The sequence below is a fragment of the Felis catus genome, chromosome A1 (assembly GCF_018350175.1).
Source record: "Felis catus isolate Fca126 chromosome A1, F.catus_Fca126_mat1.0, whole genome shotgun sequence".
NCBI lineage: Eukaryota > Metazoa > Chordata > Mammalia > Carnivora > Felidae > Felis > Felis catus.
In genome coordinates, this window is record NC_058368.1 from 173,837,860 (window position 1) to 173,856,858 (window position 18,999).

At 38.9% G+C, this 18,999-nt stretch overlaps 1 protein-coding gene across 3 annotated transcripts in view; it reads right to left on the reverse strand.

The window, feature by feature from the left end:
* SIMC1 (SUMO interacting motifs containing 1) overlaps positions 1–18,999 on the reverse strand; it is an 83,396-nt gene that overhangs the window by 23,538 nt on the left and 40,859 nt on the right. For 2 of the 3 annotated variants that reach the window (XM_045035155.1, XM_045035143.1), the window contains exons 3-5: positions 18,501–18,748; positions 17,702–17,771; positions 6,918–7,072 (exon numbers count right to left, since the gene is read on the reverse strand). In XM_045035155.1, coding sequence (XP_044891090.1) covers positions 6,918–7,072; positions 17,702–17,771; positions 18,501–18,748 — 473 coding nt within the window. The remainder of the gene's footprint in view (positions 1–6,917; positions 7,073–17,701; positions 17,772–18,500; positions 18,749–18,999) is intronic. The other variant, XM_045035149.1, reaches the window with a different exon arrangement.

Sequence of the window (18,999 nt, forward strand, 5' to 3'; positions counted from 1 at the left end):
GGAGAAGAGAAAAGGGAGACAACAGTGAAATTTTAGAAGATGGAAAGAAAATGAAGTATAGTCACAAAATAGAATATTACATAGTAGTGAAAATAAACTACAGTGATAAGTAACACTATGGACAAATCTTACTCTCTATAATATAAAGTGGAAAATAAAAGTCCCAACAGATAATGTATAGCATGATATCCTTTAATATATAGCAGGAAGGAACTAAAATAAAAACATATACTTTACAGGAACACATAAACTAAAACTACATAAAAAAGTAAAGGAATTGATAAACATTCAAGATGCTGATCACTTTGGGTGCAGGAAGGTGCAAAAGTAGGTGATGGAGGATGGATATATGGTTAGATGCAGGTAACCGTCAAGGTCCCAGCCTTTGATTTGGGGAGTGAGTTACGAGATGCTGATTATAAAATCAAAGGTAACCGATTAATTAAATAAGGCAAGTGTATCATGCTTTCAGGATGATTTTTAATCTAAATCTATGACTTTAGCAAAGGGATGAATTTTAAGTGACTTAGCAGGATTGAGAAAGCTGAATCCTAAACTAGCAGTAGAGAAGAGCAATCCTATGTAAGCATATTTACCAAAAAAGGAAAAAGAATCCTCAATAAGCTCTGCAAAAGACAGTGCAAGTTTTCTCTGAAGCGAGGATGAAAGGACGTAAGGGAAAATGAATATGATGGTTTGTAAGCTCTTCAAGAGAAATTTAGACCCTACACGGCAGGTTAACATTGTGGAGAGATAAAACAGAGGGTCTCTGGACGAGGACACCAGGCACAGCTGGGAGGCAAGGGCATCAAAGTGTAACAGCAGCACTAAGTGAACATATGCTGAGCGCAGAGACCCTGGCTATTTTCCCACATTTGTCTTCTAAAAACCTGGCATCCCGGTCTTTACCCTTCATGTGGGAAACTGGAAGTCTTCTCTGGAAAACCCATCCAGCCCAAGAGGAAAGACTTAAAGACATGACGAGGTATTTTCTAAGAACAGGGAAGTGTAGAAATGATGAGTCCTCCCGTGGACTCAGCTTCCATCAGCTGTTGAGTCTGTCACAACACAGACTACCAAGGTTTATTACACACTTATGGAGATATTCTAATAAGAGAGATAAGCACCAAAATTGCCAAAACCAACTCTCCCCTCCCCCTAAAAAAGCAACTTGGGAGAAAATAAGACTATACAGAGAATAAACAAAAACGAAGGCTATCTAAATGTCCATCAACTAATGAATGGATAAAGAAGATGTGGTTTATATACACAATGGAATACTATTTGGCAATGAGAAAGAATGAAATCTGGCCATTTGCAGCAACATGGATGGAACTGGAGGGTATTATGCTAAGCGAAATAAGTCAGTCAGAGAAAGACAGATATCATATGTTTTCACTCATATGTGGAACTTGAGAAACTTAACAGAAGACCATGGGGGAGGGGAAGGGGAAAAAATAGTTACAGAGAGGGAAGGAGGCAAACCATAAGAGACTCTTAAATACAGAGAACTGAGGGTTGATGGGGAGGGCAGGGGAGAGGAGAAATGGGGTGATGGGCATTGAGGAGGGCATTTGTTAGGATGAGCACTGGGTGTTGTATGTAAGCGATGAATCACGGGCATCTACCCCCAAAACCAAGAGCACACTGTATATACTGTATGTTAGCCAACCTGACAATAAATTATATTAAAAAAACAAAAACAAAGGCTATAATTAGTGTCACCAAAGATATGAGGAAATACAGACCCATGAAAGAAGAAAACAAGAACAGAATACTATTTATTAATTTAATTTTTTTTAAGTTTATTTATTTTTGAGAGAGACAGAGATAGTGTGAGCAGGGGAGGGTAGGTGGAGAGGGAGAGGGTGGGGGAGAGACAGAGAAAGAGACATAGAGAAAGAGAGACAGAGAGACAGAGAGAGAGAGAGAGAGAGAGAGGGAGAGAGAATCCCAAGTAGGTTCTGCGCTGTCAGCACAGAGCCTGATGCGGGGTTCAAATTCATGAAACTATGAGCCAAAACCAAGAGTTGGACACCTAACCCACTGAGCCACCCAGGTGTCCCATATTTATTATTTTAAAAAAGAAACATTTAGAGACAAAGTAAAAGATCCCTTGGAAATTAAAAACATGATAGCAGAGATAAAAACTCTTTTCCAGGAATGAAGGATGTTCCTAGACTGAAATGGCACACTGAAGGCCCAGAACAATCGATGAATACAGACCTACAACAAGCATACTGGGCAAAAAAATAGGATTCTAAAAACTTTCAGAGGAAAAAATTAGGGCATATACAAAGAATCAGTAATCAAGGTAGTTATGACTTTTTAACAGCAAATGTGGAAGACAATGGAAGATTTCCTGCAGTACTCTGTAGAAAAGTTATTGCTAACCTAAATATCTATACTCAGTTATCAGTCAACATATAGGAAGATAAAATATTTTCAGATATATAACATCTCAAAATTTTACTTTCCACATCCCTTTCTAAGAAGCTACTGGAGACCGATCCATCAAATGAGGGAGTAAACCAATAAAGAGAAGACACAGGACAAATAAAGGAAAGATCCAACTTTTGGAAACAGAGGAAATTCTCACATTTAGGATAAAAGCTGGCAAAAAGGACAACTAATCCAGATTGAAGGAGGTCAACCAGTTCCACCACAGATCTTCAAGAATATGACAACCCAGGGGTGCCTGGGTGGCGCAGTCGGTTAAGCGTCCGACTTCAGCCAGGTCACGATCTCGCGGTCCGTGAGTTCGAGCCCCGCGTCAGGCTCTGGGCTGATGGCTCAGAGCCTGGAGCCTGTTTCCGATTCTGTGTCTCCCTCTCTCTCTGCCCCTCCCCCATTCATGCTCTGTCTCTCTCTGTCCCAAAAATAAATAAACGTTTAAAAAAAAAAAAAAAAAAGAATATGACAACCCAGTGCAAATAAACATCGAGGGGAGATTTAGACCAAATAGAGAATTTGGGGTTGACTTCCAATAGGCAAAAAGAATACAGGGGAACTAAAAATAAGGCAATTATTAACTGTAAGGAAACACAAAGGTATGAATTAAAGGAAAAATAATCATAGTTTATTTAGGACCTGGCTCAACTCTGACTAGCATACATCGTCGTAACAATAGAAACATTGAATACTGATCTGAACAAAATTATGATATAAATAAATTAATGGCATGGGGGCAGGGAAACATGTGTGTGCCCAGGAGGAGGTAGGGAGGAAAAAGAGTTAACTACTCTTATTTCATGTGGAAAGTCAATAGATAATAGCTAATAATGAAAAATCAAGAATTAGCAACATAAACATGTTATTTAGCCATACAGAGGTAAATATTAAAAAAAATCACTTAAAAGAGTGGGAAGTAGCTACCCCTGTGGAAAAGAAAAATGCAGGTGAGGGAACCTGGAAACTAGTGTATTTCTTAAACCTTATAAAACTAGTTTACTCTTTGTATGCACAGTTAAAAAAGAAAAGAAAACCCTGTAAGACCAGGGTAATATAGAGACTGACTTTTAAAACCTCATATCTTTGAGACAAGAAATAACAAATGCTGGCAAGGATGTGGACAAAAGGGACTCCTCCTGCACTATTGGGAATGTAAGTTGGTGCAACCACTGGGGAAACAGTATGGAAGTTCATCAAAAATTTAATAACAGAAAAAAACATATGATCCACTAATCCCACTAGGGTGTATTTATTTTTTTTAAAATTTTTTTTTCAATGTTTATTTATTTTTTGGGACAGAGAGAGACAGAGCATGAACGGGGGTGGGGCAGAGAGAGAGGAAGACACAGAATCAGAAACAGGCTCCAGGCTCCGAGCCATCAGCCCAGAGCCCGACGTGGGGCTCGAAGCCACTAGGGTGTATTTAAAGGAAATAAAAACACTAATTTGAAAAGACAGATGCACTACTATGTTTACTGCAGTATTATTTACAATAGCTAAGACATGGAAGCAACCTAAGTGTCCATCAATAGATGGACGGATGAAAAAGATGTGATATATATATGTATGTACATACATACATACAAAGGAATATTACTCAGCCATGAGAAAGAGTGAGATCTTGCCATTTATAAGAACATGGATGGACCAAGAAGATATTACACTAGATGAAGTAAGTCAGAAAAAGACAAATACCATATGATTTCACTTATTTGTGGAACGTAAAAACACAAAACAAACAAAAGAAACAGACTTGTAAATACAGAAAACAAACTGGTGGTTGCCAGAGGGCAGGGGTTTGGAGGATGAGTAAAATAGGTGAAGGGGACTGGGGGGGTATAGGCTACCAGTTATAGAATGAATAAGTCACAGGTATGAAAGGTACAGCATGGGGAACATTGTCAATGATATTATAAAAGTGTAGTACGGTGACAGATGGTGGCCACACTTCGTAATATATAGAGATGTTGAATCACTATGTTGTATACGTGAAACTGATAAACATTGTGTCAACTATACTTCAATAAAAAAAAAAGCCCTCATCTTTGAGGTTCAGTTTATATACAATAAATTGCACACAGATTTTTATTTGATGAGTTTTGGTAAATAGATATATACACCTGTGTAACCATAACCTCAATCTAAGATCCATCTTTAGTGTCCCTAAATTGTTATTTTTCTATTTAAAACCCAACTATGCTGGGGTACCTGGGTGGCTAAGTCAGTTGAGCATCCAACTTTGGCTCAGGTCATGATCTCGGTTTGTGAGTTCAAGCCCTGCATTGGGCTCACTGCTGTCAGCACAGAGCCTGCTTTGGATCCTCTGTCCCCCTCTCCCGCCCATGCTCTTGCTCTAATAAAAAATAAAACATTAAAAAAACAAAAAACTACCTAACTACACTATCCTGTGCTCTTTGTAGATCTACTTACTGATTTTCTATTCTATAATCATTAACATTTAAACTTTACAGAAAATGTCACATCTATGAAAATGGGTATGGGCAGGCAAACTAAGGGGGGAAGCTGACTGATGCTCAAAACAGTATGAAGCTTCTCTTTGTTTTTTTTTTTTTATTAAAGTAGTTATAACAGTCAATATTCCATATTGGCCTGTAGAAAACTATTTTTTTTTAAATTTTTTTTTTAATTTTTTTTTTCAACGTTTATTTATTTTTTTTGGGACAGAGAGAGACAGAGCATGAACGGGGGAGGGGCAGAGAGAGAGGGAGACACAGAATCGAAAACAGGCTCCAGACTCTGAGCCATCAGCCCAGAGCCCGACGCGGGGCTCGAACTCACCGACCGCGAGATCGTGACCTGGCTGAAGTCGGACGCTTAACCGACTGCGCCACCCAGGCACCCCTAGAAAACTATTTTTAACAAACATACAAGAACATATGAGAATGTAAATATGAGTGGAAGAGTTTCAATGATGCTGTTAAAAAAAAAAAAAAAAGGATGCTGGTACACTAGCTTGGTGAAAACCATTTCCAAAAAAAGTAAGGATTGGAGTGCCCGGGTAGCTCAGTTGGTTAAGCATCCGACTCTTGATTTCTGCTCAAGTTGTGATCCTGTAGTTCACGAGTTCGAGCCTCATGTTGGGCTCTGCACACAGCATGGAGCTTGCTTATGATTCTCTGTCTCTCCCTCTCTCTGTACCTCCCCCACTCGTGCTGTCTCTCTCAAAATAAATAAACTTAAAAAAAAATGGGGGGTGCCTGGTGCTTCAGTTGGTTGGGTATCCGACTTCAGCTCAGGTCATGATCTCACTGTGTGTGAGTTCAAGCCATGCATCAGGCTCTGTGCTGACATCTCAGAGCCTGGAGCCTGCTTTGGATTCTGTGTCTCCTCTCTCTGCCCCTCCCCACACTCGCACTCTGTCTCTCTGTCTCACACACACAAAAAATTTTTAAATTAAAAAAAACAAAAGAACCCACAAGTTGTAGTTCCAGGAAGAAAATCCCAGCCTGAGATTGCCACCCTAGAAATCACATTTTCTCCTATTCATATAAGGATATAGTAGTTCCCTGTCTTGAAGCTTCCAGAAGCTCCCACTTGCCCTGATTCTACAAAAAAAAGAATATATGCTTGCTACCATCTTGTACCTTATTGTTAGCCTCAGGACTTATTATATTACTTTTTAGAAACTAATAGTGACAAATGAGAGTTCTCCTGAGGTACTCAGGGAAATGGAAATAAATCTAGGTTTATAAAAGCTGTGAAAAGTTTTATGCAAGTTAAGGTTTTCCCCTAGATCTCCTGAGGCTGTCTGGACAATTCTGAAATACACCAAAGGACGTCTGACAGTCTTGAGAAAAACCAAAAACCATGAAGGCTGTGGTGCTCAACACACAGTTGGTACAGAGAGATTTTCTCTTAGAATCGTCTGTAGTTCTTTTTTTTTTTTTTAAGTTTATTTATTTATTTTTGAGAGAGACACAGTACAAGCAGGGGGAGGGCAGAGAAAGAGTGGGAGAGACAGAGAATCCCAAGCAGGCTCTGCATTGTCAGCACAGAGCCCAATGCGTGGCTCGAACTCACGAACCACGAGATCATGACCTGAGCTGAAGTCAGATACTTAACCGACTGAGCCACACAGATGCCTCTAGGATCATCTATAATTTTTTTTGTTTTTATTTATTTATATTGAGATCGAGTGAGAAAGCGTGTGCACGTGGAAGAGGCAGAGAGGGAATCTCAAGCAGGCTCCATACTGTCAGCATGGAGCCTGATGCTGGGCTGGAACTCACGAACTGTGAGATCATGACCTGAGCCGAGATCAAGAGTTAGACGCTTAACCGACTGAGCCACTCGGGCACTCCTTGTCTCTAGTTTTAATAGCTATCCCTGTTATATTATTGTGTGACTATGAAACTTCATCCATTTGATGTTCTCCAGCCTTGAGTAGCTGCCCACCTATGGCTCCTACTTCTTAACATCCCTGAGCTCAGGTGCTAGTTAGTTACCTGACATTGTGGGGCTGCTTGTCACAGGACAGCACAGTGCTTGCAATGGACTGCTGCAGGTGCTGTCGTTGCCTCCTCAGGATCTGCTGGAAGTCATCTTCCAGGGTCTGTACCACATAACGCAGAAAAAGGACTCTCCCAGGCAGATTTTGCCCCTGTAGAAGAAAAAATGAGAAGTATTTCCTCTCAATTTCCTGATGAGTGAGCATTCGGCTCTCCTAAATATGAAGCCCAAGCGAAGGCCATGCATCACGAAGTATGTCGATACCTAAAAGAGAAGCTCCTAAGAGAGAGCAGGCAATCGAGGTTGTTTTAAAAGAGGGAAAACAGGGCAATCCCAGAGCCTGGAGGCTCAGGACTGTAGACTTTCTAATTTTAAGAGATAGATAGCCATGACAAGTCGTCTCTCACTATTACTATCAGTCTCAGGATAAACCTCAAACTGTGGGTATCAGAATAGAGAGACAAAAACTGGTTCCTATATGATCCTGTTGAGCTGCTGGATCAAGCAGTCATGATGTCCATACCACTGCTGAACTTCTAGTAACGTGAGCTGATTCACATCCTTATTGTTTAAGCAAGTCTGAGTTGAGTTTTCTGTTACAGGTGAAATGATTCTAACTGAGAAAGCTGAACTGTTGCAGGTAAAGAGCATGGGCTTCGATGGCACACAGATCTTATGTATTTATTTTTGTTTGATTGTTTTAAACCCAGATCTATACTCATTCAACTTGCCCTTCTTTTTAAAAAAAAAAAATTTTTTTTTTAACATTTATCTATTTTTGAGACAGAGAGAGAGAGAGCATGAACAGGGAGGGTCAGAGAAAGAGGGAGACACAGAATCTGAAACAGGCTCCAGGCTCTGAGCTGTCAGCACAGAGCCCGACGCAGGGCTCGAGCCCACGGACTGTGAGATCATGACCTGAGCTGAAGTCGGGCGCTTAACTGACTGAGCCACCCAGGCGCCCCTCAACTTGCCCTTCTGAGTTTCACTGTCTCTTGATTTAAGTGGTGATAATCTTAAGTATACAAAAGCCAGTATAAGTACCTGTGACATGCCAAGCAGACACGCACCATTTGTTGATTTCCCTTTACTGGGAGACAAGTGCTGGGACGTAGCATCAGGAGCTTGGGCTTTCAAACTTCAAAGAATAAGGCCCCAAACTGTTTCTGGATTCTTTAGGAACTTTTCAAACAGCAGGGGTTGGTATATACTCTGAGAATATAAACTCATGGACTAGGGTACAGTTTAGTAAGCAGGAAAACGAATAACCATTGTAGTAAGCACATATGATTTCTTTTTTTTAAGAGGTGAGAGGGGCATCTGGGTGGCACAGTCAGTTGAGTGTTGACTTTGGCTCAGGTCATGATCTCACAGTTCATGGGTTTGAGCCCCACATTGGGCTCTGTGCTGGCAGCTCAGAGCCTGGAGACTGCTTTGGATTCTGTGTCTCCCTCTCTCTCTGGTCCTCCCCTACTCATGCTCTGTCTCTCAAAAATAAATAAACATTAAAAAATTCTAAAATAAATAAATAAATAGGTAAGGATGTGATAACTTTGTCTTCCAATGTGCATATTTTTTTTTCTAATCCTCATTAATTAGTGCAAATGATTTTTTTAAAAGTTTATTTATTTTTGAGAGAGAGTGTGCACAAGCTGGAGAGGGGCAGAGAGATAGGATCCCAGGCAGGCTTTGCACTGTCAACGTGTAAGTGGGGCTTGAGCTCACAAACCACGAGGTCATGACCTGAGCCGAAATCAAGAGTTTGATGCTTAACCAACTGAGCCACCCAGGCACTCTGGTGCAAATTTTTTTAAAAATCAAGTAATTATGCTAGATTTACGATGAAAGTCTTTCACTAACACCACTCTCCACTACTGCTTGCCCCTTGCAGTACCCTAGAGTGAAATTTTACTCTTCTGAAAGTTACTCTAAACATCTCTAAAAAATGCTCATTATCATTACTTCTTGATTTATCAACTTTAGACATTATCTATTGGCTTCTGCTGTGTTAGATAAAGATTTAACTCACTTATGCCACTTCCCCATTTCTCTTCCTAAAATAACTATCTCAATTTATGTTCCATCATCTACAGATAGTATCTCTTGACACCCAATTTTATAAGATAAAGATGCTATAAAAGCCCTACTACTCAGAGATCCTATCCCTTTTCACTTCCTAACCTTTATCATCTAGTGCTTTCCATTGTCAAGGCTAAAATTGTTTTGTTTTATATATAAATTGATTCTAAATATTATAACTAAATAGTGTTTACAGTATGAGGACTATGTTAAAATTATTTACTACACTGGAAATCCATATGGTACACTAAGAAAATAATTTCTTTCTTGTTAAGCTTTTTGATTTCCTTAAAGTTTCTTTTTTATCCTCCCTATATTGCCTACAATTATCACTTTACTTCTTTTAACTCCTCAAGAATGGTGTTGAATCTTGAGAATATCCTTCTTTCCCATTTTTTTTTCATTTTTAAAAACAACTTTTTTGGGGCGCTTGGGTGGCTTAGTTGGTTAAGCGTCCAACTTTGGCTCAGGTCATGATCTTGCAGTTCATGGGTTTGACGCCCACATTGGGCTCTGTGCTGACAGCTCAGAGCCTGGAGCCTGCTTCAGATTCCGTGTTTCCCTCTCTCTCTGTCTCTCTCCCACTCAGGCTCTGTCTCTCTCAAAAATAAATAAACATTAAAAAAAGAAAAACCAACTTTATTGACAACCCTTATAAATTCACCCACTTTAAATGTGCAATTCAATGATTTGTTGTAAATTTACTGAGCTTGGTAACCATGGCCATAACCAATTTTTAGAATATCTTTATAACTGAAATAAGATCCCTCATCCCTATTTACAGTTAGTTCCCGTTCCCATCTCTAGCGCAACCACTCCTCTACTTTATGGCTCTACTGATTTGCCCTTCGGGACATTTCATATACGGAGAACTATACACTATGTGACCTTGTGTAAGTGGCTTCCTTTTATGTGGCTTAATATTTTTTGAGGTTTGTCCATGTCACGGCATATATCAAGAGCACTTTTTTTAATTACTGAATAGCATTCCCATGTATGAAGACAGCACATTTTGTTTATCCGATTGTTTTTTTATTTTTTAAAATTTTATTTATTTTTGAGAAACAGAGTGAGACAAAGAGTGAGCGGGGGAGGGGCAGAGAGAGAAGGAGACACAGAATCTGAAGCAGGCTCCAGGCTCTGTGCAAGCGGTCAGCACAGAACCTGATGTGGGGCTCGAACCCACAAACTGTGAGATCATGACCTGAGCCGAAGTCAGATGCTTAACCGACTGAGCCATCCAGGGGCCCTGTATTTTTTTTTTTTTTTTTAAGTAGGCCTCATGCCTAGCATGGAGCCCAACATGGGGCCTGACATCAAGACCTGGGCTGAGACCAAGAGTCGGATGCTAACCAATGGAGCCACCCCTATCTTAATCATTTTTCAGTATATTCACGTAGTTGTGCAACAGATCTCCTGAACTTTTCCATCTTGCAAAATGAAACTTTACACACAACGAACAATCATGTCCCATTTCCCCCTCCCCTCTAGCCTCTGGTAACCAACATTCTATTTGCTTTTTATATTAATGACAGCTATAGATACTTTGTGTGTGTCAAATTATACAGGGTCTTTTTATGACTGGCTTATTTCACTTAGTATAATACCGTCATTATGGTACCGTCCATGTTGTAGCATATGGGATTTCCTTCCTATTTAAAGCAGAATATTTCACTGTACCTGTATATGCCACATTTTGTTTACCTCGTCATCTACGGATGGACGTTTGGGCTGCTTCCACTTCTTGGCTTTTGTGAATAATGCTGCTATGAACATGGGTGTGCAAATATCTCTTCAAGACACTTCTTTCAATTCTTTTACACGTATACGCATGTGGGAATATATGAAGTGGGATTGATGGATCATATAATAATTTTTTTAATTTTTTGAAGAAACACCATATAGTTTTCCACAGTGGTTGCACAATTTTATAATCCTACCCACAGTGGGCAAGTGTTCTCATTTCTCTACAAATTTGCCACAACTCAGGACTTTTTTTCTGTTAAAAAATTTTGTTTTAATAGTGGTCATCCTGAATGGGTGTGAGATGGTATCTCATTGTGGTTTTGATGTGCCATTCTTTGTGATTTAGTGATGTTGAGCATCCTTTCATATGCTTGTTGGCCACTTGTATATCATCTTTGGAGAAATGGCCATTCAAGTCCTTTGCCCTTTTAAAAATCAGATTATTTTGTTCAATTTTCCCTTTAATTCTGTCAGTTTTGTAATAAAATGTTTAAATGTTGTTGAGTTAAGGAGCTCTTTATATATTCAGGATATTAACCCTTTATCAGATATGCAATTTTAAAATGTCTTCCCCTGGGCGCCTGATTGGCTCAGTTGGTTGAGTGCCCGACTTGATTTTGGCTTAGGTTGTGATCTCACAGTTGCGGGATGGAGCCTGCGTGGGATTGTTTCTCTGTCTCTCTGCCCTCCTCTGCTCATGCTTGTGCATGTGTGAACTCTCTCTTAAAAAAAAAAAAAGTGAAAAAAATACTTTATAAAAAAATAACAAAATGTTTTCTATTCCATAGACTGTCTTTTAATTCCAGATTGTGTTTTTTGGTGCACGCGTTTTAAACTTTGATGTAGTCCCATTTGCCTATTTTTGCCCTTTTTTTTTTTTTTTTTTTTTTGCCGGTATCTTTGGTGTCATATCAGAGAAAAATGTAAAATCCAATTGTCATGAAGCTTTCCCCTATATTTTCTAAGAGTTTTATAGTTTTTGGCATGATGTAAGAGATCTTTGATCCATTTTGAGCTAATTTTTATATATGGTATTGGATAAGAGTCCAACTTCATTCTTTTGCATATGGCTATCCGGTTTTCCCAAAACCATTTGTTGAAAAGGCTATCTTTTTCCATTGAATGGTCTTGGCACTTGAACATCATTTGATTATATTCACAATTTTTTTTTTTTTCTGGGTTCTCCATTTTACTCCACATGTCTGTAGGGCTGTCTTTATGAGATTACCACACTGTTTTGATTACTGTAGCTTTGTAATATGTTTAAAAATCAAGAAGTACGAATACTCCAACTTTGTTCTTTTTCAAGATTGTTTTGGCTATTCAGGGTCCTCTAAGATTCCACAGGAATTTTAGGATGATTTTTCTATTTCTGAAAAAAATGCTGCTGGGATTTTGATAGGGATAGTGCTGAATATGTGGATTACCTTGGGTACTATTGACATCTTAACAATATTAAATCTTTCAACCTATGAACATGAGATGTCTTACCATTTATTTATGTCTTCATTTTCTTTCAGCAATGTTTTATAATTTTCAGTGTGCAAATTGTTCATCTCCTTGGTTAGGTTACCTCTAAGTATTTTATTGTTTTTGATGCTATTGTTAACCGAACTGTTTTCCTAATTTCGTTTTGAGATTGTTAGGACACAGAAATGCAATTGACTTTTGTGTGTTAATTTTGTATCCTGCAACCTTGCTGAATTTGCCTATTAGCTGTAACAATCTTCCTGTGTGGAATCCTTAGGGTTTTCTTCATATAAGATCATGTTATCTATGAACAGAGATAATTCTTGCTTTTAAATTCAGATGTCTTTTATTTCCTTCCTTGCCTAACTGCTTTGGTTAGAACTTCCAATACTATGTTGAATAGAAGGGACAAAAGCAGGAATTCTTGCTTTATTCCTGAACTTAGAGAAAAAGCTTGTAGTATTTCACCATTGAATATGGTTTGCTGGGGTTTCTCCATATAGGGTTTTTATGAGATAGTTTCCATCTATTCCTAGTTTTTAGGATGAAAATGTGTTGAATCTTGTCAAATGCATTTTTTTGCATCAGTTGAGATGATCAGGTGGTTTCTGTCCTTCATTCTGTTAATATAGTGTATTTGATTGACTGATTTTTTATATTGAACCATCCTTGTATTCCCAGATAAATCCCACTTGATCATGATGTATAATCCATATGATATGCTGCTGAATTTGGTTTGCTAGTATTTTGCTGAGGATTTTTGCATCGGTGTTCATAAGGGATATTGGTCTACAGTTTTCTTGTAGTGTTTATATCTGGTTTTAATATCAGGTTGATGCTGGTTTCACAGAATGAAGATACTTGCTATGAGATCTTTTCAAATCTATTGGGACTTGGGGCCCTGGGTGGCTCAGCTAGTTAAATGTCTGACTCTTGGTTTCAGCTCAAGTCATGATCTCATGGTTTTTGAGTTTGAGCCCCGCTTCAGGTTCTGCCCTGACAGCATGGAGCTGCTTCAGATCCTCCCCATCCCCCTCTCTCTGTCCCTTCCTTGCTTGCCCTCTCTCTCTCAAAATAAATAAACTTAAAAATTTAAAATCTATTGGAACTTAATTTATGGCCTAAAATAAGGTCTTTCCTGGAATATGCCCCTTGTGCACCAAGAAGAAGGTGGGTACTGTTGTTGGTAGACTATTCTGCATATAATTATTAGATCTGGTTAATTTATTGTGTTGCTTAATTTCTCTCTTTCCTTACTTGTCTCCCATTCTGGTTATTCTATCCATTATTGGGAGTTGGGTATTGGAGTCTCCAACTATTAATATAGAACAATTTTTCCCTTTGGGGTGCCTGGATGGCTCAGTCGGTTGCGCGTCTGACTTTGGCTCAGGTCATGATCTCACGGTGTGGGAGTTCGAGCCCCCACATTGGGCTCTGGGCTGACAGCTCGGAGCCTGGAGCCTGTTTCAGATTCTGTGTCTCCCTCTCTCTCTCTGCCCCTCCCCTGCTCATGCTCTGTCTCTGTCTCAAAAATAAACATTAGAAAAAAAATTAAAAAGAACTATTTTTCCTTTTGATTCTATCAGTTTTTGCCTTGTATCTTGATGGTCTGTCATTAGGTATGTAAATATTTATGATTGTTGTATCTCAGAGTTGTATCGAACCTTTTAATTAATACATAACGTCCTCCTTTGTCTCTTGTAACATTTTCTGACTTATCTATTTTGTCTCATATTAGTACAGCCACCTGTGCTCTTTGGGTTACATACTCTTTTGGTGCATGGAATATCTTCTCCCATTCTTTCACTTTGAATCTACTTGTGTCTTTGGATCTAAAGTGTTTTTTGTAGATAGCATGTAGTTGGATCATGCCAATCTGTGTCTTTTGATTGGAGAGTTTACCCCATTTACATTTACATTTTAAAGTAATTGCTTATAAGGAAAGAGGGTCAGTCAGTAAAGAATAGGACTTTTTTTTTTTAGTGTCTATTTATTTTTGAAGGAGAGACACAGCATGAGTGGGGTGGGAGCAGAGAGAGACGGAGACACTGAATCAGAAGCCGGCTCCAGGCTCTGAGCTGTCAGCACAGAGCCCAACAAAGGGCTCGAACTCATGAGCTGTGAGATCATGACCTGAGCTGAAGTTGGATGCTAAACTGACTGTGCCACCCAGGCTCACCCTAGAGAGTGTGGACTCTTGATCTCAGGGTTATAAGTTTGAGCCCCCTGTTGGGTGTAGAGATTACTTAAAAAAATAATAAAAAGCAATTACTGATAAGGAAGGATGCACTTGTGTCATTGTACTGTTTTCTACATGCCTTATAGCTTTTTTGTCCCTCAATTCCTGCATTATTGCTTTTGTTGTTAGTTGATTTTTTGTAGTGAAATGTTTAAATTCCTTTGTTGCTTCCTTTTGTGTCTCTAGCTATTGTCTTTGTGGTTACCATCATAATTACATTTAATATTCGGAAGTTAAAATACTCTAATTTGAATTTGTACAAGCTTAACTTCAATAACATATAAAAACTGCTCCTTTACAGCTCTGTCCCTTACTATTTTGGTTGTTGATGTCACATAACTACATCTTCATACAAAACAAATTAATAATTCTTTTAAATGCATTAGTGTCTTTCATTACATAGAAAGCAAAATGTGGAGTTTCAAAGTTATAGTAATACTAGCTTTTAGACTAATAATTATGAAACTTGTATTAGTCACTTAACCATATAGAAAACCAAACATTATAAATTGTTATTACAATCATAGTTTTTGTAATTGTCCATGTATTTACCTTTAATGACATCTTTGTTTCTTCATATGGCTCAAGTTACTGTTCAGTGTTTCATTTTACTCTGCAGGACTCCCTTTAGGCTTTTTTTGCTGGGCAGGGCTAGTGGAAATGAACTCCCTCAGCTTTTGTTTATCTAGGGAGGTCTTTATTTCTGCCTCATTTTTGAAAAGCAGCTTTGTTGAACATGGAACTCTTGGCTGAGTTTTATTCTTTAGCACTTTGAATGTATTAGCCCACTACCTTCTGGCCTCCAAAATTTCTGATGAGAAATCTGCTGATAATCTTATTGAGACCTTGTATGTGATGTGTTGCTTCTCTCCTGCTGCTCTCCCTCATTTTTGAAGGATGGTTTGGCCAGATACAGTATTTTTGGTTAAGAGCTTTTTCTCCTTCAGCATTTTGAATATATCATCCAACTGCCTGTGACTTGCAAGATTCTGCTAAAAACCTTGCATGCGGTGAGCCACTTTTTTCTTGCTGTTTTCAAGATTCTGGCTTTACCTTTTGTTAACTTTTGACACTTGATTTAATGTGTCTTGGTGTGGGTCTCTGGTTTAACTTCATTGGAGCTGAACTTCACAAATCTGTATATCCATTTCTTTCCTCAGGTTTGGGGAGTTTGGGGTCATTATTTTCTCAAGTAAGTTCTCTGCCCCTTTCTCTCTTCTTCTGGGGCTCTCATAATACATATATGGCCCACTTAATAATGTCCCATGGTCCCTTAGGCTCTCTTCAATTTTCTTCATTGTATTTTCTTTTTGCTTTTCTGTCTCAATGATTTCAAATGACCTGTCTTCAAGTTCATTGCCAGTTTTCTTTTGCCTGGTCAAGTATGCTGCTGAATCCTTCTAGTGAATTTTTCAATTCAGTTACACTTTTCAGGTCCAGAATGTGTTTGATTCTAATAGTTTCTTGTTTAATACTCTCATTTTGTTCACACATAATTTTCATGCTGCAGTTAGTTGTCTATCTCTGCTCTCTTTTAGTTCCTTGTACATTTTTAAGATAGTTCAAAAACACTCTTTTGTCAGGGGGGCACCATTTAAGCATCCAGCTCTTGATTTCAGCTCAGGTCATGATCTCATGGTGGTGAGATCTAGCCCCACGTCAGGCTCTGCACTGAGTGTGTGCTTTTATCTGTCTTAATTTCCCAATGGCTTGCCTTTGTCTCAGGAGCCACAATCTCTTGCTTCTCTGGTACCTGCCTGTGGAACTGCATACTCCTTGCAGCTCTAACATGTGGCAGTGCTCACCTCTCTTTTCAGCAGCTTCCAAACTATACCACTATTCCCATCAGTGATCTGAGTCGGGTGAGAAAACAACTCTCCCTTGGGCAGCTCCCTAACAAGCCAGGAGACTGGCTCAAAGTCCACTTTTTTGTTTCCATCTTGAGGGAGGAGCCGGGGCATGTGAAGTTTCCTTCCAGTTGCACCATGATAAGCAGGGTCGGGGGAGGGGCATGGGCACACCAAATAACACAAATCTTCCTACTCCTTTCATTGAGCCCCTTCTTGGTTATGCATTCTCCTGGGTACTGAGGCTTCTCAACTGATCTCCAGAGTTTTCACAAAAGTATTCTGGTCCGTATGTTTTTCTTAATTTGGCGTCTCCATGGAGAACAATAGCCTGGAGCTTGTTTATCATCTAGGTGATGTTTCCCAGATCATTCTTAAAGCCCTCAATTATTCTGCTCCAATCTGGACTGACTGCTTTGTAGGTCTACTATTCACCATAATTTTAGGAATTCTCTGTATTATTCTCTTGGATTAGATCTAGTGTTCCCTAGATCCTGTTCCACCCTCTTTCTTAATCCCTTCTTCTTTAGATGCATACCTTTAGGTAACTGAAGAAATGGGTGTGAGGATATTTTTTCAAGTTCCCACATGTCTGGAAATGTCTTTATGTTTACACTCATACTTGAATAATAGTTTTGTTGAGTATGGAATTCTAAGCTGAAAATAATTTGTTCCATCCAAGTGCTCTGGGTGAGCAGACAGAATGCTGGCCATTTAGGGATCCCTAAAAGTCAGAATGCGAAGACTTCTTTTCTGCAGCACCAACTCTATACTAGGTGCCTTTGTTTATGACGGATGTTTCATTCAATGCCTTTAGAAAATAACTCCTCTGACTTTTTGCCTGAAGGGTAGGTAACCTGATGACTGAACTTTCTGTACTCAAGAATGGAAAGACTGTCAGTTCTATCTGCAAACTTTCAACAGATTTACAGCCCACATCTGACTCTAACCCTCTTGTATATATTGTGTTTCTGAGTTGAAAACCTCTTTACTCTAAAGGGAGATTTCCTTTCTCCTTGACTGCAGCTACCTCTAGATGTATTACAGCCTATGGCTTTCTCCGCCTAGCTTCACCAGTCAACACTTACGTTTCCTTTAGTTCTTCTAGTTTTCATTCAAATCTATTGCCCTTCCCCTTATTTTCATTGCCATGGATTTATGTCTTTCACTATTCATCTACTATTATTTTCAATGGGCTCTCAAGAAGGAGAGGGATAAGTGAAGGTACTCAATTTCGAATTGGAAGACAGCACATACCATTTCAAAAGGAGTTTTTTGGTGAGGGTGGGAATATAAGGATGGAATAATGGCAAAGACTTTACTACCAGATTTGTCATCACTTTCGTTTCTAGTTAAAACTTCCTATGCAAAAGATACACCCTCATAATTGTTATGTTACCTCTTCCTCCATGACATAAGTGAGCAGCTTCCAGTCCCACTCCACTGTCTTGGCATTAGCTGGATGTAGCCTGAAATTCAAGGGACATCAATTAGAATTCTAGAGGGTATAGTGGAAGAAGGGATGGGATCTGGAAGATGACAGAAACAAAAAAACCTCCTCTTATCCTCACTGCTTTTGTCTATCCTTTGACATGATACCATGTCATTTGACGGTAGTAGAACTTCAGTTTTTTTGCTACCCAGTATTCACTTCTCTTTTGGAAGATATTAGCACCCCAATTTTGCCTTGAAGAAATCAACTCTTTATTACTATTAGCCCATTAGCTTTACCCTACCAGGATCCCAGCCCATGAAGTATATTGAGCCAATCATGATATTCTATCCCTGAGTTCAGTGATTGGTTCAAAAATGGGCTCATGTCCTATGTTATTGCAATTAAAGCCTACAAGACTAAATTTCAGAACTTTTGTGTAATTATAAAGAAAGTGGGCTTTCTCTCATAAAAGCTGGAGGCTGAGAAGACTACTATGTGGAGTCTCAAGAGAGAAGCAAAGCAGGAAAATGGATCCTGGTAACCATTCTGAACTGAATGAAGTCTTATTCCTAGGCTTCCAGTAAAATGAATAATTAAATTCTCTTTTATCAGCTGTTACAGCTAGTTTGGATTGGGTTTCCCATTAGTTGCAATCCAAATAACACTAATACACTAAGTCACCCTCTCTAATTGGTTAGCTCCATCAAGCTCAGGCAAGAGAAAGATGTGCCCTGAGTCCAGATTCTCTAGGAGATTCACCAACATCAAAGGTTCATACTGTTGAATTTTCATGAGAAGCATATAGGCCTCCTTCAGTACATCCACGGTCTCAGAGCCACTGAGCAGGATTTTCTGGATGATGTGAGCCACAATTTCTCTGGGTGGGTAATGCTGGGGTGACACAAAGTCCATCAAAAACTGCACAGTCCCCAGGGGAAAATTTTCTTCAATGGTGTTTGTTACCATTCTTAGTCTTCGATGAGGAATGGGTTCTAATTTTTGACTTTTACTCTGTAGAGATAAAAATAAACCAATTAGAACAGGTTTCTATAGACATATATACACAGGATCTGAAACAGATTCAAGACAGCAAAATTTTCCATGCATTTGAAAAATTAATAAAAAATAAAAAGACTGAAAAGCCTTATCTAAAAAACTTTCAATGACATGGAAAAATACTTATATTAAGTTAAAAAATAAGAATTCAAAGTTCTACATATAATATGATTTCATCTGTGCTAAAAGCACAGAAAAAAAGTACA